Source organism: Daphnia magna, linkage group LG5 (genome assembly GCF_020631705.1).
Source record: "Daphnia magna isolate NIES linkage group LG5, ASM2063170v1.1, whole genome shotgun sequence".
In the NCBI taxonomy this organism is placed as follows: domain Eukaryota; kingdom Metazoa; phylum Arthropoda; class Branchiopoda; order Diplostraca; family Daphniidae; genus Daphnia; species Daphnia magna.
Window position 1 is genome coordinate 10,259,303 of NC_059186.1, and position 19,291 is coordinate 10,278,593.

At 38.8% G+C, this 19,291-nt stretch overlaps 3 protein-coding genes and 2 long non-coding RNA genes across 12 annotated transcripts; 3 read left to right on the forward strand and 2 right to left on the reverse strand.

Moving 5' to 3' along the window:
• Positions 1-618: 618 nt before the first annotated feature.
• LOC116923784 lies at positions 619-12,473 on the reverse strand. 5 transcript variants are annotated; one of them, XR_004394684.2, is made up of 5 exons: positions 12,416-12,470; positions 5,033-5,482; positions 2,462-2,642; positions 1,969-2,390; positions 619-1,838 (listed from the first exon to the last, which is right to left on the reverse strand). It is a non-coding gene; the product is annotated as an uncharacterized LOC116923784 (long non-coding RNA). The 5 variants fall into 5 exon arrangements; XR_006646753.1 differs by having other exon boundaries at positions 619-2,390; positions 5,033-5,207; positions 5,407-5,482; positions 12,416-12,467; XR_004394685.2 differs by having other exon boundaries at positions 619-2,390; positions 5,033-5,338; positions 5,407-5,482; positions 12,416-12,460.
• LOC116923783 (keratin-associated protein 19-2) lies at positions 2,843-3,558 on the forward strand. Its single transcript, XM_032930320.2, has 3 exons — positions 2,843-2,992; positions 3,069-3,270; positions 3,373-3,558. The coding sequence occupies exons 1-3, from the start codon at positions 2,975-2,977 to the stop codon at positions 3,429-3,431; spliced, it is 279 nt and encodes a 92-aa protein (XP_032786211.1). The 5' UTR covers positions 2,843-2,974; the 3' UTR covers positions 3,432-3,558.
• Positions 4,077-4,941, forward strand: LOC116923779 (holotricin-3). Its single transcript, XM_032930316.2, has 3 exons — positions 4,077-4,199; positions 4,335-4,536; positions 4,600-4,941. The coding sequence occupies exons 1-3, from the start codon at positions 4,185-4,187 to the stop codon at positions 4,884-4,886; spliced, it is 504 nt and encodes a 167-aa protein (XP_032786207.2). The 5' UTR covers positions 4,077-4,184; the 3' UTR covers positions 4,887-4,941.
• On the forward strand, positions 7,335-17,707 carry LOC116923778 (microtubule-associated protein tau). 4 transcript variants are annotated; one of them, XM_045173716.1, is made up of 7 exons: positions 7,335-7,780; positions 12,022-12,065; positions 12,250-12,373; positions 12,524-12,729; positions 12,998-13,267; positions 15,846-16,040; positions 16,125-17,707. In XM_045173716.1, exons 3-7 carry the CDS (start codon positions 12,364-12,366, stop codon positions 16,683-16,685), a joined length of 1,242 nt encoding a protein of 413 aa, XP_045029651.1. In that variant the 5' UTR covers positions 7,335-7,780; positions 12,022-12,065; positions 12,250-12,363; the 3' UTR covers positions 16,686-17,707. The 4 variants fall into 4 exon arrangements, with proteins under 4 accessions (XP_045029651.1, XP_045029650.1, XP_045029653.1 ...); XM_045173715.1 differs by lacking the exon at positions 7,335-7,780 and adding an exon at positions 9,804-10,228; XM_045173718.1 differs by lacking the exons at positions 7,335-7,780; positions 15,846-16,040; positions 16,125-17,707 and adding exons at positions 9,825-10,228; positions 13,676-13,777; positions 14,302-15,633.
• On the reverse strand, positions 15,715-16,299 carry LOC116923786. The gene is made up of 2 exons (XR_006646754.1): positions 16,165-16,299; positions 15,715-16,091 (listed from the first exon to the last, which is right to left on the reverse strand). It is a non-coding gene; the product is annotated as an uncharacterized LOC116923786 (long non-coding RNA).
• Positions 17,708-19,291: the final 1,584 nt, after the last annotated feature.

Sequence of the window (19,291 nt, forward strand, 5' to 3'; positions counted from 1 at the left end):
TCTATTTCCAAAACGGTTAATTTGATGAAAAAATGAATAATTTTCTAGGAATCAGCATTTAATTGTGATTAAGATGGGTGAGTTTCATTGACTTCCAAATCAAAATGCTAAGCCCGACAAAATAATCCCAACTTTTTTTTTTTTCTTTTTGTTTCAGAAACCTTGATATTGCAACAAATATATATGGTTTAAATACAAAATTGAACGAGGATCTTGAAAATCAACTTTGTTTTTACATGGGATTGTTAGTTTTTGAGTTATTGGTGTTAGTTCAGTTAGGGCTCTAGCATGCTAAAACGCTACCGTAAGTTATTCGGTATATTCTGCAACAGCTGATTTGACGAGAAAACAAATCACCAAACCAAAATCAGCATTTAATTAAGAACATAATGTGTGATTTTTAACCAATTTCAAGAGATGTCATTTTTTGCCGATTTTGACAAAAGTGAGAAGGGTATAGCCTTCCCACTTTTTCATTTTTGGCTAAATTTTAGATTTAGTTTAAAATGCATGATTCCGATTCAAAATTGAACGAGAATCACGAAAAGGGAGCTTGTTTTCTCTTTGGGCTTATAGTTTTTAAAAAAAACGTTAAAAACGATTACATGAAGTTGTTGCTAACAGCACTTTAATTTCGTTTATTTACAAAAAAAGACTAGCTTTACGAGAAAACAATTGGCTTTTACGAAATCAGCATTGAATTTTAATTACTCTAGGCGGTTTATAACGAATTCCAAGCGATGTCATTTTTTGCCGATTTTCACAAAAGTGATAAGGGTATAGCCTTCCCACTTTTTCATTTTTGGCTAAATTTTAGATTTAGTTTAAAATACATGATTTAGATTCGCAATTGAACACTGATCCCAAAAATTAACTTTGTTTTGTCGGAGGCCTTGAATTTTCCAAAATAAACGTCAAAAACAGGGTAACAAAGTTGTGCGCCAGCACGCTACAGCGCAAGCGTGATATCGCACAATTATGCATTCTATTTCCAAAACGGCTAATTTGATGAAAAAATGAATTGAATATTTAAAAAATAATAATATCTAATTTTCTAGGAATCAGTGTTCAATTTTTGATTGTGATAGGTTAATTTAACTCCCACTTTTTCCTTTTTTGATAAATTCTAAATATTGTTTAAAATACTTTTTCTATTTGATGAAGATAACGAAAATCGACTTAGTTTTTATGTGGGACTTAAGGTTTTGCAATAAACGTCAAAAACAGGTGAACAAATATTTTGCGCTATAGTCCTTTTGTTCCAATTGTTTCAAAAACGGCTGAAATGCAAAAAATTAAAGAATCTACGGAAATGTAGGGCAATCGCAGTAAGAAAGCAGACTACTTGAATTAAGAAATTGTTACAGAGTTTCTGAAACCACCATAAATTGCTTTTTGTTGCACGAAATCCACCTATCGGAATGAGTTGCACTGTTAAAAAAAGGTTATGGGCTAAAAATTTTTACTTGCAATTCTATTAAACCCAATTTGCTGTAGCCAAAGTCAAACGTAATTGCGAATAAAATATTAGTTTTCGGTTCCGGAATCTGCCTAGATAGTAGACACGGCTGTCCAATTGCACAAAAGTACTTATTTAAATATCTATTTTAATAAGCTCCTTATTCAACTCCTTAGGTAAATCTATCATGGACTGATTGGGTGGTTATGATATCTGGTGGACAATTTTTACGTGTGTGTGTCTATCCGGTTGTTGTAGTTTGAACGGCTGCTATTCGCACCCAATGCATTGGCCGCTGATTGGTTAGGGAAAATGCGGTATTTTAACGACGAATGTTAGTCTTTTGATCTTCAAGATAGCTTTATATCGCCTCTTGCAGCTTTTTTCAATCACGGCGATAGTTGTAAATATTCACAAAACAAAAAACCGCATCAGTAAGAGCCCCAGAAAAAAAGTTAATTAATAAAAACATAGAAATCTAAAAGTAATAGGAAGAAAAATTGCCCTACATGTCGAGTGTTATATAATATCAGATTTTCGATCCACACATTCGTTCGCCATTCGTAAAAATCTGTGGCAAGTTAGAGCTGAGACGACGTCTTGCAACATGCGTTGTTACATTGCGAGTGACATTGGCTTTACCACTTTCGCAGGATATTAGAAATTCAGAGACAATCTTAGAAAGGCGTGTCACTATGGCAACGCAACAGGTGCTTGTTGTGTCCTCGTGTTTGCGACTGCACAAATAATTCGATGGCTACACATAAATAATTACTTGATTTCCATAACAAACCTGACTGCAACCACGTATGGAATGGTATCATGCCGTGGCTGGTGTGTGCGTAACGAGGCGCTCTTGAAAGAACCTGCTTTTGTTTCATTTTTTCATTTGTTTTTCTGTTTTTGGCATCGAATGTATCTAGGTTAATACCTTGAAAGGTGGAGGAAACTTTATTTTTAATTTGACGGACGGGGTATAAAATATATGCAACTACGTTGTACCTGGGTATGAACGGGTACCGGACTGGTCGGGTATTTTTGCCTTTTTTTTTTTGCCTTCAGGTTTCGAAATGCTGTCCGGCACAGATCAACCCGTTTACGAAGAGACAGATAACTATGCGGATAAGTTTTTTTTTTTTCTTCGCTAATTTTTGTTTCTCCAGTTCTGCTACACGACACCTTTCTAAATAGAGAAAAAAATCGAAAATATCAATTTAGATGATCACGTTTTGCTTACTGGATTTTTAGTACAAATTCGTTATAAAAAAAAATGTATTGCATTTTTCAGATTCCCTTTCACTCGTCCTTCAAATTACATGTAAGGTTGCATCTGAATACTAGACATCATTATGGTTGTCACCTTTAAGGTCAGTTAAACAGGTTTATCTTGAATGCTCCGTATCTACATAGAAACACAGAGTGGTATAAAAGAACGAGCATCTCAGACCAATCTTCACAATATCCTCCGATTGCATCGTTGAATTAGTACGAACAAATTGTCTCGACTGAACAACAATGGCCGCTAATATGAAGGTATTTCATCTTACTAGACAATGTACTAATCGTGCCCGAGTAGAAACCCTTTTTGCCATTTTTTTTTCGATTGCAGATTGCGTTTCTTCTTTTCGCTTTGATGTTTGTGACTGTCACTTTGGCCAAGAAGTCCAAAGGTTACAACTACTATAGCTATCCAAGCTATGGTTACTCAAGCTATAGCTACCCAAGCTATGGCTATGGAGGATATGGTGGATACAGCGGTTACGGCAACAAAGGTTACGGCTACAGCGGATACGGCCAAAGTGGTTATGGAGGTATGCAAATTTCAATCATAGAATTTCTACTGTCATATTATGTGAATCCTACGGTGCTTGCGTTAAAACGTTGACTGATGATCTTTAAAAAAAATATTTTAGGTTATGGCTCTGGATACGGATATTCTGGCCACCGCTATGGCAGCTCGTACGGTTACTAAGCTATTGTTGGATTCAGCAATGAATATGATACATTTCTATCTCTATTTATCGTAACTGATATACTTTAATTCTTCCGTGGCCTGGTCACTTGTTTTATTTAATACAAAATTCATAACGCATTAAAAATGTTTTTTTTGTTTTTTGCTTTTTTTTTTTTTTTTTTGCTTTAAATATTCACACCAATCAATTAGAACGAGGTCGTGTTCTCCATTGTTATTAGGACATTCTGTTACCGTTAAAACAAAATAAATATTACAAGAACCCATGCCAACTTGGGTACAATGCTGACTAGGTACCAGACTGGCGATTGAATGAAAGGGGAAAATGTATTTTTAAAAACCTAAAAAACGAATTCGCATTGTCATGTGACACTTGGTATTACACGATTAACGTGAGAGTTCACGAGATATGATCGAAAACAGTCCAGGAAATGAAAAGTTTCTGTTTCTTATTTTCCGGTCGAACAAAACTCGGTCAGGCGACAAACTACTAAAATGAAGCTGCATTGTTTTTGTTGTTGTTTTTTTTTTTCTTTCATTCTGAATAGGCCATTTGTTTTTAGAATTCAACTGATACTCACTCAACCCTCCACTTCTGTAAGTTTTTCTTGTCCACAAATGCTATTCAAAAATAACGTTCTTTCTCAATGCTTTCACCGAGCAGTATATAAACGGGGATTTTAGCAAGAAAGTTTCATACTCAACCTGATCACTCAAGGTCTCTACTTCCATTCTCTACTCGCCAATTTCAACATGATTGCCTTTAAAGTAAGTTAGTTCAAAAACCTTGCTCTAAAATACAAATCCTGATGGTCTAACTATCAGCAAGTATAGCGCCCAAAGAAAAGAATGACAACATTTGGCCACTATCCCATCTAAATTCTTTGTTATTGACCCACAAAGGTTTTATTGGCTGTTTCCTGCATTGCCGGAGTCATAGCTGCCCCAGTGCAACAACAGGAAACTGTTCCGCAAGATGGCAAAGATCTTCAAGCGGCCGAGGGACATCTTGGCGTTTATGGTGGTTATGGAGGACACGGTTATGGAGCTGGACATGGAGCTGGATATGGAACCGTTTACGGCGGCCATATTGCCGGCCACGGAGGTGCGTAATCCTTTGAAATTTACCCGGGATTATCTTTAATTTCACGTACTCTATTACTATAAGGTTACGGATTAGGTTACGGTCATGGACATGGTGGACACGGGCACGGGCACAGCCATGGACATGGATATGGCCACGGACATAACGCAGCCTATGGACACAACCACGGACATTCTGGCTATACTAGCATCAACAAAGTGATCAGCCATGGATCAAGCAGCCACAGCAACGCTCATGCCCACGGGCACGCTCACGGACACAACCACGGACACAACCACGGACACAACGTGCACGCTCACGGACATGTTCACGGACATGGGGGATATGGCCATAACGTTCATGCATATTAAAAGATTACGCAGAAAAATATTTTTCTTTTACAATACAAATTATAATAAGCTTCAACTTTTCCTAATTTGATTCAAGCTCTCATACATTTGGAAAGTCCTGTTGCTTATTTAGATCTACAAGATAAAATAAGAATGTCTAAGCCTACCTTCGTTGTGGTGAGGGTGTGTTGAAACGGAGGTAAGGGCGGCGTTTTTCCCGATGGAAGTCCCTCCAACGTGATGGCACAGCAACAAAGCCAATTCACGAAATTGGAATGACGGTAGTTAACTTTCCGGCCTTCTGATAGATGTCGTTGCCTGTCGGTTAGCCAGAAAAGTTATCTAAGAAATCGAAATTTCGAGTCGAAAAATCAAAGACAGGTTTGAATGATAGGATGTCAGACTTTTGGGGCAATTTCAAACTGGATCCAGCCCTGACCCAGCCTAAATAAACGACAATCGATTACATTTGACTGTTGTTTTCGAAAAAAAAACTAGAAAGCATTTCAAATATTTTTCATAAAAAATGTGAAATCTATACTTTCCATGAAGAATGGGGTCCACTCATAAAGCTTTTATCTCCTTTCAAACGGCAACGCGTGATCCATTTGATTTTCCTTTAAAAAAAAAAGAAAATTTTGTTACCTTTGGCTATGTTTCATAAAACTTAAAATTATTCCAACAAACTAAATATTATTCATGCGGCACGATCCGCAAATATCAATTTCAAACATTAAGTGTTAATCCTCACTGACAAGGGCGTTTACATTCAGAATCAGTTCAATAATTGGCAAAGAGGTAAAATTGATATTCTAAAACGATTTTCCACTTGAATTATAACTAAATCGCATGTTTCTTCAGTAATACCATCATTGTTTTGGCATCAGCTTTTGTGAATTGGTTTTCAAAGACCAGTCGGGAGAAACCTGAATTTGCGGTCTTTGTTCCAGGTGGTCACTAGTATTATTCATTACAAATTTCATCGTATTAAAGCCCATTGGAAGTAGTAATTATCTATGCAAATCAGCATCATTCTAAAACTGTGTCGGTAATATGTATACAAGAATCTTTAAATACTTCAACTTCTTCTTGTTTATACTTTAAGAATTCATGTTTAACAAATTAGTTCAAGTTGGTACGACAGATACGGACAAAATCGTTTCCCTAGAACGGCGCACTGGTTCTGGTCGTTACCCAAGCACCAATCATTTACCACAAAGTTAATAGTTTAACAGTTACGTTAAAAATTATAGCATTCGAACAGACTCGACTTAAATCGAAGATAACATCTAGTTGATATATAATACATCAGTCTTCAATAATCTCTCGTCTTTCGTGGTGACGTCTCTTTCTTCAATAGAAAAACGAAGATTTGGTTTTACGATAGTAACGTACCCATTACAAGGTAAGGCGGCCATGATTGTTATTATTGAAAGGGATCGAAGTAGGGTTAAGAAAGACACACGCAACTAAGGACTCGAAGAAAAGAACCTGCTGAGATGTTCCCGACATCATCCATCACCTTGTATCAAAGGGAGGATCCAGTTTCAAATTGTACGGGTTCAAAGAACCATTCAACAGATTTTGTAATCGTGAGACAAAAAAAAAAGGGTGGTTATAAATAAATGTGATGGTTCTAGTAAAAAATATATGTATGCAGGACATGTCAAAGACGCAGCACGAGTTGTTTACATTTGAAATTCTAAAGATGAGATGACATTTATTTATTATTGGGGTGCATTGGAACAGTCCAACCTGTTTTAAATCCCAGAGGAGGTGGCGATGATCAAGTCGGTAACTCAAGAAAATATAAACGAAGGAAAAAATCTAGCATCATGAAAAAGAAAAGAAATTTGAAATTTCCAATAATATGTTTCTGCAGGAAACAATTCGATTCCCAAGAAAATTATATATAAAAAAAAAAAATAAACAAAGCTTTTAAAAACCGGACGGTTGTTGAGCAATTCAAGAATGTGTACATAAAATCTATCCAGCTGCTGGATGATGGGGAAACTCCCCCCCCCCTCCCAATCCCCACATACGCATTCGATTACTTAGCAGGTAGTAAACATCGTTCATTGAGATTAGGCATTCCAAATTCAAGCGGGCTTTAGAAAAAAAGATTCTTCTAACGTACACAATGAAACAGGCAAAAAGTCGTAAATCCAAAGAAGGCCTTAAGTATCGACGGGAGAGGGGCTGACTTTGTTGTTGACATGATGGATCATTAATCGTTCGAAGCAAAGCAAAACAGAGAATGCCGATGTAAAAAAAAAAAGCCAACAAAATGAAGAGAGCATTGAAACTTCAGGAAATTAAAAAAATGTGCTGCCATCTAGTATAGAAAACCAAGACTATAGGTGTGCGACCTACTTTCGGATGATGTACCGCGACTAGTCACGCTGGACGACCGCTACTCCGTTTTATTCCCGCAGCGCGCGCACGGGCAAACGATTACACTTTCATGTCAACCAGTCAAAGGCACAGTCGAGCACTGCTCCGTATCAGCGTGAGACGAAGTTAATTACCTATCGTCAGACACTGTCGGCCTGACCGGCAATTCCACGTTTGCAAGTTCTTTTCAGTTTCGTGCATGACCATCAAAACACGTTAGCGTGTAATAGATCAAAAAGAATTCGTGAGAGACGTGCAGTACAGCAAAACAATCCGTCGTGTCGTGTGGGATATTGACTTTCGTTCTTTCTTTCTTTCTTTTTTTTTCTTTGCGCCAAGAAGAAAAAAAGAAAAAGAGAGCGGACTTGCATTGGAATACATATATTGGTTCCGGAATTCATTTTTTTCGTTATTCCGTGCCTGCGGATCGTTACACCGAGGGGAAAAAAAAATATATAGGAAAAAAGAAGAAATAAAAAAAAAAGATCAACAACAAGAAAAACAGGCCATTCCTCCACCACGTAAGTTTTTTTCTTTTTCTCTTTTTACTACGGCCAATCAATGGCCAGTTTTCTTTCTATTGCGATGCTGTACGAATTTATTATCATTAAGCAAGATGCTATCATAGGGGATAATAGGAAGGTTCAAGTCTGATGAGCACGCTCGTCACATTTAAATCAAAGAGGAAGTAGTGAATAATTAGAAGAATACTATTCTGTATCCTCGTTCCAGGATATGGCACCGAATCTTTGTGTGTGTGTGTGTGTGTGTACACAGCAGCGTCCGGAAACGGACGTGTGTTTTTAAGTGGAGGTTGTCATGGGAACACGATCAAACACACAGAGCGCACGGTCTATAACTATACAGCCAGTTGATGCTGTAATATGTATAAGATGATTGAATCAAATGGATTCTCGATGCTGGGTCGAATGGTCGAACGCTCTTAGATAGAAGAGTGACGGTACAATGCGTAACATTCAAAAAGTGGGTGTGTAAATAATCGATAGCGAGCACATAATAAATAGTAGCGATATTTACAAAAAAAAGATGAAAAAGGTAATGACATCATCCTTGACTAGAACAATTTCCTGTTGTTTGCACAAATGCCACGAGTTTTATCTATCCTTTTAAATAATGCGCATTTTTCATAGACCGTGTTATCTTTGAAAGTAAAAAGGACGGAACCTAATTTTTAAAAAATGTCGGACAAACGGGCAGGATCCGCACTTTAATTCTAGAATAATTTGAAGCGCAAATGAATCGGAAGACAATCAATCGTTAGGGTGGAGGGGTGAAAATAACAAACGACTGCGTGACACGACCCGAGTGAAAATTCTTTTCTAAATAGCGCGATCGAATCACGCAACCGGCTCGTCGTCGGTTGTCGTCGCCAATAGCGGAGAGCTGTTTCTATTTTTGAGTGTGTCTCTTTTTTTTTTATGCGTTTCAATTTGTCGTATTTTTGTATCGACTGCATACACACAATACGGCGAGATTCCATGTGGCCATCATAGTTGGACAGGTGGAACCAAAAAAAAAAAAAAGAAAATCACTAGATTTGTGCATGTGCGTACACAAATGGCGCCATGCTGCAACAAACACAACAATACGACAGCGGCGTGGACTGCGGATGCACATCAGACCGACCAAGCCCGACTTAATGAGCCACAGTATTCTTTCACATGTGAAAAAGAGAGACCAGCTACCTATACTATACGAAATAATTATTCTCCCCCTGCTGCCTCTGTCGGCGATCAACGACCTTTCGCCCTTTCCCCCCAACAATACCGAAGCGTGCACGAGCTACACATTCCCTGTCAGACAATCAAGAGTTTCCGTCAAATTCACGTCATTTGAAAAAGTAAAAAAAAAAAGGAGAGTTTGTCCTTTGTCGAGTTCATAAACTTTCGCTGATTACATCCTAGCTGATTAAAACGATTTCCTTTCCGACTGATTCAAATAGTTTAATCTTTAAATTAAATTGCCGGTCCTAGTATCGCACCTTGTACACGTGTCAGGTAACATAAGGGGTAGAAATACGTCCTTGATGTTAGGACATAGAAGGAGGGATGGTAGGCATTCCAGACGTCTACACTAAATCAATCAAACGATACGTCATTTAAAAGGGGAAAAAAAAAGAAAGGCGGGACAGCAGTCAGACACGTTTTAGATGTGTCAGGCCAGTTTTTAAATGTGCGACTACACAAAAAAAAAGTCAACGGACGATGCAAACAATGGTTACAATAAGACATTTCGCACATGATAATACTCTTTCGGTGAAATCTATCGCTTGCTAACGGTGTCAGTTTACATTACATCTCATGTAATGTAATTCACTCTCAGTCACACAAAAGAAGACGTAAAAAAGAGAATCAGATAAAACAAAATAGTAAAAGCTCTTGCAAGTAAAAAAAAAAAAAAGTGACTTGCTTTTTTTTTTTTAAACTAAATCAAGACAAGAGGCGGCGCTTCGTGCCGGAGCACGTCGAACCTCCATTGTAGACGACTATAGCGCCCTATAGTGGGGGTAGATAGTTCTGCCGCCCACCACCTTCCCGGTTAGTTACTACTAGTCTCCGACAAAAGCCCTCTCTTCCCTCTCTCCGGCAAGTCCCGGCGCAGTCGGTCTCCATTCGTTGGCGCGTTGCATGCCGAGACGTCGTCTTTTAGAGAGAGAAAAAAAAAGTTTCATCAGTCACTAAGTCAGTGCCACTGCGTGATAACTTTCGGCCCAGTTTTATTTCCCCCCTTTTTTATTTGATTGCTATTCTTCATCGACTTTTGACTTTTCGGGAAGAGTTGTTTACTTTTTTCTCACGTCGGTGGTCAACGTTTGTCAGAAACTTTTGCTACTCACGAAAGGCATAATTCAAACAACATGGCTGACATCGAAACCTGTTCTCGCCGAGATTTAGAAGGCGTCTCCCTAGATGAAAGTAGAGAGAGTCGTCCATCGCCAACACCCCAAGGTAATAAAAATTAGCGCCTATTTCCGTTCAGTTTTTTAGCCAACAGTTGCTTTTTAGTTTCTGAATAGAAGTTTTTACATGAATTTCACTGGCGATCTAGCAAATTGCGTTCGGCCGATGAAAGATCACTCTTCGTAAACAAAGTGAAACCGTGAAAGTTCAACGTCAAGAATCCTTTTCGAGGCTTGGGGCTATGGGACTGGCAAGAGGTCAATGTATTCACATGCATTCTGCCGCGGCATACCGAGTACCATTTACGCAGATGTGTGTTAAGAGCTTAAGACAACAATCGAGAGAAAGTATAGCGGAAAAAAAAGGAAAAACATAAAATCTAAAAACGTTTAACTATGTTTTTCCTTTTTGTGCCGTGACGAAGTGCAAAGATCTTTCCTTCCATTGTCGTACCATCTGCGTGTTTCTTTCAATAGCTACAACACATTTCTTTGATTCCCAATAAGTATTTTGCTTGTCGATACTTCCGGATCGATTCGTTCCCAGGTGTGGCCTGCTATATATGCGTTTGTATGTGTGTCTGAGAATTGGAAATCTAATTTTCACGGGTTCTTATCGTTCCTTACATTGTAGAATGAGGTCAGTTAAGGGAGAAAAAAAAAATGAATAGACCCACTCTTTTGTGTGAAAAGGTCGTTACGGTCCACCTTCGTACATAATGAGGAGAAATGGTTTGTTTGTTAGCTGCATTTTTGTGTGTGTTAATTCTAAAGTGCTGGAACCGATCCACAACCACGTGTGCCTTTTCTTTTTTCTGTCTCTCACTATGTCTTTCTGTTTCGCTTTACTACTATGAGCTCTAACGCGGATCTAAAAATGCGCACCCGTGACTCAAACTAACGCCCGGGTGGAGCATCCGTCCGGTACTGTAAGTTGTACACCCCACTACAAAAGAGACACACTGGACATATTGAGGGAAAAAGAAAAAGAACACTGGGCTTTGGCATAACTCGAGTTTAAATCCACGGGAATCCAACGGGGGAATTTAGAATTTCATTGGCCAGTTTTGTGGTTGTCCAGAGGGTAGTTGAGAAAAAGGCTTGGGTGGATCTTGTTTAATTCTATCGTAGGATGATAGAAAAAAACGTTGCCCAGTATTTTGTAAATCAATCAAAATTTAAGAAAATTCGCTTTAATCGTGATATGGCGGGACAACATCGTTCGGGAGTTTTCTAGGAAAGGAAGGGATGAAATCAATACGAGCGGGAGCAAGTCCGACTGTCATGCGCGGGAGTCCCGGTCCCGTTTTTTATTGTGAAGATGCGAATCATCGATTGGGCTTTCCCCTATTTGTTTTGTAATAAGCTGGTTTGAAACTTTTTTCAGTTTAAAAACTAACTTGAGTTCATGAGGGCTATCGATTTTATCCCCTCCCCTCCTTAAACTGAAATTCCTTTGTCGTATTTTCTTTGTTTTCCGGATTCATAACGAAACACGATTCCCACCACAATCCAGTGGCTCACACCACCTTTTTATGTTGGACTGTTATTTGCGCGTTGCTGGTTGAGGTTATGCTGAGCAGACCAGCAGTGGGCGGGGTCGGTTCTAGGGTTTTCTTTTCTCTTATTTTTTTTTTTTTTGTTTCATTCCCTGAGATTATAAAGCCACATAATTCCCGTCTACTATGCGCATCTTCCCCGTACGATCACGCCGGTTACGTTCTCTACAGTCGGTATCAACATTTTTCATTAAAACATTTAAGCTTTTAATTATGCAGAGTGAACAGTTTGTTTGGTCATTTACTTAACAAAACTGTTTCCTTTTTTTTTTTTTTTTTTTAGAAGGGGATCACGACAGTGGTGTTGACGAAAGCACCCAAGCCAAGGTAAAGCCCTATAGATCAATAATATCTTCTGTAAATAAACTTTAGATGTTGAAGGGCCTATGGGGTGCTGGAAAAGGAATTACAGTAAAAACAGTTGCCGGGGATCCCTTGTTGCTTATAAGACACTTCAAAAAGCCTAGCTGATAATAACATTATGCCTAAAGCTGTTTTTATTGGATCCTAGGAACCACGGAGCCTAAACAACACATTGCAGAAAACCAATTCAAGAACATCTGTGACCAGCAGTAAAATCCCCATCAATACTAGATTGACTGAGTCCCCAACAACTCCATCAAAGATGGCACAAAGTAAGCACATCGTTGAAGAATAGTATGAAAGTTGGCACTCACCCATCTTTTGGGAGCCCATCAAGAATGCATTGATCAATAACCTAGATTGAAACAGAACAAAAGAGAATCTGAATCCGACTGATTAAATAAAACTTTTTTGCATTGCAGAAGTACCCATGAACAAAGTGCAGGTCGGTTTCGCTCCTTCTCCCAACTTGAAGACTGTGCATTCGAAAATCGGTTCTTTGGCCAATGCCAACTACAAGCCAGGGGGTGGCAACGTCAAGATAGAGTCAAAGAAGATTCAAATCGAAGCTAAGCCCCGAATTGGGGCTCGTAACGAAAACTACACCCCATCAGGTGGTGATGTCAAGGTAAAAATTTCCCACTGACAAACAAACAACACCCTATTTTGCATTCGAATTTGGAACACCTCGTGGAAAAATTTTGCTTTATCTTTGTGCATCAGAGCCACCTAGCGGTCGGTTATGAAGTGCGAGCAACTCCAGTTGTTATCAAATTTTTGCAATTAAGTTTTTTCAAGCAGAAAAGCGTTATATCTATTTACAACTGAATGATGATGATGATGATTATCTTCTTGTTTTAACTTTGTTTTTTTAACGAACATTTGCACGTAAATAGATCCAATCTGTAAAATTGCAATGGAACGCGAGACCTAAAATTGGATCGTTGGAAAATGCCACGCACAAACCGGGTGGTGGAAATGTTAAGATCGAGAGCAAGAAAGTCCAGGTCGAAGCTAAATCGAGAATCGGATCGTTAGAGAATGCGAACCATAAGCCAGGGGGTGGTGACAAGAAGATTGAGTCAAGAAAACTCGAATACAATGCCAAATCCAAAGTGGGATCCATCGTAAACATGAAGCACGTTCCTGGCGGAGGCAACGTCAAGGTATAAATTTTTTTTTCTTTGCGAAAAGATATTCAAATGTTTTGGCCAATTCAAAGTTTTTAAAATAATCAATTATAACTTGTCGTACATGTTAAGATTACGGGTCGTGTTAATAGTTACAGTTCTTCAGGTAGGTGCGGAACTTGCCACTACGCTTCCAGTTTAATTTTGGTTTTAAATCACGTGTGGCCAAATTTTATTTTCATTTGTGTTGACGTAAATCACATCCGCACCGAAAAATTAGTTTTCATCTTGAGTTGCCATTATTGCTTTTTAAGTTTTTTTTGCTCGATTTTTAAATATTATTTTTTAATTAAATCTGAGAGGCTCTCAAGGGCTTGGCGGTGGAATCTTGTTATTTTAAAATGAAACACAAATTGAGTGACACAATCACGTGTGGGCTTGCAGATTTTTGACGACAAGGAATATTTAAAGCAACGTGGTGATAGCCGATTGAGTAAAGCTTCGTCCTCAAAAGCCAGTTCTGAAGGACGGGCATCCATTACACAGGTGAGTTTCATTCTAGTTTGCGATTTTTCCTCTTCTAAATTGGATTCTAAAAAGAAAACTAAAACGTGGAAGCTTTAATTAGATTACCGAGAAAAAGAGTCGAACCTTAATAATAGCAAAAATGATTTTCCCTTTCATCTTTGTAGCCAATGAAAGGGTTCGACTCCTCTTCTCTGCAATTTTCTGCCTTCTGTTATTTGATCAATAGATTTTCCTTTGTTTCTCAAGTACTCACTATACTTATAAAAGCATTGAATGAGCATTTCATTTTTCATTTGGACGATTACGAACCGATGGAGCGCCGTCCAAATATGAAAATTTGCTATGCTCATTTCTAATCATGGCTTTTGTTCGACTCCATCGGTGTCGGGATTAATTTATCAGGTTTGACGAGTTGGAAACAATGTAAAGACAAACAAAACCCCCAAAACAGCCTATGTTTAAAGTGATAAGATGCTGTTTGAAAAATGGGGTCGGTTGCATCCAACACCATTGGCATTTAAAATTATTTCAACTGTTTTCAGAGTCCCGAGCCAACGTTCTTACAGCCGTCGGATATGTCGTTTCCCAACACCCGCACCTGAATCAGTGAATGCCGCACGCCTCGTTATTGCGCAATCCTCCAAATTCTTGCATCACCATCACGCCACGTTTTAACACTCAAAAGCCATGAAAACATTTGAAAAAAATCAGAGACAAATTTGCATTGACATACAATTAGAAGACACGATCACCCCTCAAAAACACCTTTTTTTTTTTTTTTAATTAGCTCTCATCTCCCACGTCCCTCCGGAAATATGAAGGATTAAGTCAAATTGATATCAATGGCATCTTTTATAAATCACAAACTCTAAAAAAATTCCCCGCCCCGAATTATTGTCGACATTTAAAATATAATAACCCATTCTATCGGATTGTGAGCTTCCAAAAAAAAAAAAAGAAAGAAAGATTCGAAAAGTTAAACTGAACACTTCCACATCCGTCTCCCATTTAAAAGAAAAGGTTGTCAATTCTCTTTCACTATTGCTTCTCTCCAAGACATGATGGATGATTACATATAACAGTATTTGATGTTGACTATAAATCCCTAAAAGGCTCTTCGTTTTTATCTCTCCTTTTAATCTCTATCTCAATCTGCGTCTTCTTATTCTCCATAATATACTCTAAAAATTGACTTTTTTATATTGACATATATAAAAACAAAAGATAAATTGTTTTCGCTTGACAACTATACCAGATTTTTGTAACAAATTTCGATTGGCCAATATCCGAGTTGTACTGCCTGCTGGTGTATTATGATTGGACAGCTATATCTTTATTTTGCCCCTCTCTTCCGTTCTTCTTTTATTATATTCCTGTCGCTAGCGACACTTTGGCGATGACTTCCAGCTGGACAGGGTGTGTTGTTTCTCACGAACAACAATAACTATATAGTAACATCACATATTATATGTTGGTGGATGCAGCATACGCTGAAGGGGGGGCTAGGGTTTAGCTTTAGAAATAACATTTCCTCTTGCTCGTGGCCGTCCCTCGTAAACCTCCATTCAAACGTCCATCCATCCACACTTCCACCCCCCATTGTATGCTGATGAAATGAAAACACGACACAAACATATACGCAATTTGCTGCCACTATGCTGAAAATTTCATTTTTCAGTAAAAAAACAAACAAACAAAAAAAACATGATTACTATACATATATAAACAAAAAGGACAACAACAATTCCTTCCACCTTTTTACATCTTCCCCGCTGGATTATTATTTTAGAAATTTTTTCTTTTTGTTTTGTTTTTGTTGGTTTTATTATTTTATTTTTTCGCGTCAATGTTCAATACACCAGTCCTTGTGTTGACGTCTCTGTGGTTGATTATCAATCTTTTGTTGCGCATTAGTCCATTGTAGTCGCGCTGCACGATAACAAACGGTAAGTCGCTAAAGCGTAAAGCCCTGTATTATACTAAAAACAACTTCAATATGCGTGTTGCTATTCTCGTATTGTAAATATCGGCGAAACGAGGCGAAAAACAAAAGATTTTTGATGGATGAACTCGCCGATGTGTGCAGGAGACCGCAACGTCATTTTTTGTAGCGAACGACGAAACGCCCGACGATCGCAGCTTGGAGCCGGACGAAGCTGTAATCATCGAAGTCACACCGGAAGAGGGCGATACTGTAGCTGACAATGGGGATGATGACGCTGACCTTAGCGAAAACGAAGATATGTCACTAGAACCGGTGGCGGAGGTTAACGAATCTCAGGTGACATCTATGATTGTTGCGCAGAATCGGATATGGTAAATAAAAATCAAGCTAAATATTGCATTGCAAAATGTTTCTTTTTAGGAAGAGATAAGTGCGGAAACGGAAGCTGAAGGGCCTGAACCTGAGCAGGAATCCGAGCTCGAAGCCGAACAGGAACCGGAACCGGAACCTGAGCCTGAACCTGAACCGACTGTCGATGGATTTGACGAAGCGGAATCGTTGGAAAATGTGGATGAAGAAACGGAACAGCAAGAAGAAGAACCCACGGCGGATGAAGAACTTGCAAACGAGGATGTTGCGGAAGAAGAAAATAAGGCAGAGGAAGGAGAACCTGAAGAGACTGCAGAAGAAGAACCAGCTGCCGAAGATGTTGAAGACGAAGCTACTGCGGTCGAAGAGGAAGCTCCTGCAGTTGAAGAAGAATCAACTTTGATCGAAGAAGAAACCTTACAACTAGTGGAAGAGGAAACCCAAGAGTTGGTTGAGGAAGAACCGGCCGCTGGAGAAGAAAGCGCTGCGGTCGAATTGGAACCCAAAGAAAATGAAGAACCAGTTGAAGCAGAAGGAGAAGAACTTCCCTGCTGCGGAAGAAGACAACGCCCCGGCATCGGAGGAGACTCAACAAGAAGAGGCTGCAGTTGAAGAGGAAACCGATGTAACCGGAGAAGAAGCTGAAGCATCAGCAGTAGTTGAAGAAACTGATCCTGAGTCAGCGGATGCAGCGGAAGAAGCCCCTGCCGAATAATGAATGAAACGTCCCTTTTAATCAAAGGAAGACGATATAATTTTATTTTACTTCTAACATGTGGACGCAAAAAAAAAAAAAGGAATTTCGATACCTCATTTAAAAGGAGCAATATTACAGGTTTTTACGCGGTTAACAGATTTATTGCATCTATAAATCAGCCGGGAAATATATAATCACCAACCAATATATAATAGATAGGCCATATATACTTATCGAATGTGTGCATTCTTCTGTACTGGGTTTCCTTTTTGATTTTTTTTTCCCTCCTTCTTCTTCCTGTACCCCTGTCCCCCCCACTGTATTTTTTGGGGAGCCTTCTTCTTTCGTATATAAACGTCTCTCTGTAACCTTCGTCGCATGTGTCCTCACCCGTTGTATCCGGACGTCATTATAATTGAATTGCTTCTCTCTCTTTTCTAGCTGTCGTCTTGACAAATAAGATCCTATCCTCTCCTATAGATTCGTTCGACCGGAAACCTTCGTCTATACTCTCTGCTTTTCGGTTGGCTCTAACTGAACGGGCTTCTCTTATGGCTGACTGCTAAATGCGCTCCTCTCTCTCTCTCTCCATACGCAATAATACTTATTGCTGCGTGCTAAATGTTCCGCGGCATTAATGTAATATCTGCGCTGGTGGATGAGACAGAGGAGAAGACAATGACTTTGTCGTTCTATTCTGCTGTATAGAAGTCGATCATTTGAATACTACAGCGCGCGTAAGACTATATAATAGACAATAGTCACTCTGTCCCTCTCTCTATTTATATTTGATATATATAATATAATCATAGCTTTTGGTCCGTTATTTTCCCTCCTTCTGTCGCTCGCAAGTTGTCGATTTGTTTCGACCGTGGCCTCGTAATATTGTATTGCTCCGATTGACTGAGAATTCAGAAATATACGTTCAGAAAAATTCGAAGGGATTTGTTGCCAAAGAAATGGGTAGAAGGATAAGGTTTTTCGAGTCACTCACGCGCTCGGTTTTATAGACCTACGGATCAATTAACATGGAAATAAAACGACGAACCCCATCTTTTTTGTGTGTTCTATTATTTCCTTCTCTTGATCGAAGACATTTCTTTCTTTTTGTTTTCTTTTTTTAAGAGGTTGGTTGCAACGGCGGGAGAGAGAGAGAAGGTCGGCCTTATCGTCGTGAGACATTCAGTCGTTCGGGCGTGTCTAACGAGTAACGATCCGTTATACGCGTAGCAAAAGGAAGGAAGCCAGCAAGATCGAATTTTGAATTTAGGTGCACCATTTATCCCACCAAAAGATGGCGTTGATTGTGCAATTTTTTTTTTTACCTTTTTTATTGTTAATAATGTCTTTTATTGAAATTGAAAGGCAGACGAGAAATTAGAACTTAAATTCAAAAGGAGAGGGGGCGGAAAAACTGTAACCGCCATCACTGCGAAAAAGTTCACCTATATCGAACGCAGGAAGTTTGCCATGAATCAAACTATTTCGTTCGGTGTCTTTGACGTAGGCGTTCGATCGATTATTGACATAACCAGTCGTCGCCTTCAAAGTGGACATGAAATTAATAATGAAAAAGACTGATAACGGAAAAGGTCAATAAAAACAATTAGTTTTTGTTTGAGGTATAAAAAAATCATTTTTTATTTCCCTGGCCAACTGCCGACACGAGTCTAATAAGAGAATCACCAATGTCCATTGCACGAACATCAGCTGATTATGAGCGGTCTGTTAGTCCATGATTTATCTAATTAAATCATAAGGGTTGATGCGACAGTAAATCATTCCGAGTACCCTCTAATCGTTATACGTTCATCTGGCTGGGAAACGTATAAGTATAAATAGAACATTGATAAACAATCGGTACATAAATTATTTTCTAATCTCTTGCATGGACGATAAAACTTACTGACACGTAGTACGTTTTGTTTTGCTAGACAACCGTAATAGTAATACAAATTTATTTTTCTTTTCCCTAATGAGTCTTGTTATAATTTTTGTGACATGAACTGGTTTTCCTTTTCGTTACTAATATTCGTCATGGTTTTGTTATCGGTACTGACGCATAAAGCGGAGATACTATTTCCGTAACAACAGGTTCGTTGTTATCGGGCCATGTTTGCACTTTTCAACGGCGTAGTGGATCCAATCAGGGGGGGGGAAATCCTTGTCCAGCGACACGTTTACAATCGAGGAATGACTTATTTGCATTGTGGCAAATGGCTGATAGTTATTATCTGTCTTGATTAGTCTTAGTTGGATTCCCCCTGCCGGAAAAAAAACAAACATGGAGGATTTCAAATTATTTACGTCTGGATTTGTTCCCAATTTCTGAAACAGTTGGATCTATTTTTGCATCGTTGACTCGTTCAGGGATTTTACATTTTTTTTTACGAGCAAACGATCGAGGATGACAGCATAAAGTTGATGCGGCTTAAAGGTTCCAGTGGAAATCGAATATTGCGTTACAACAGGACGGATGTGAAGGACGAACAAGAGCACCGGTACTGCAGTTTTATGGTGC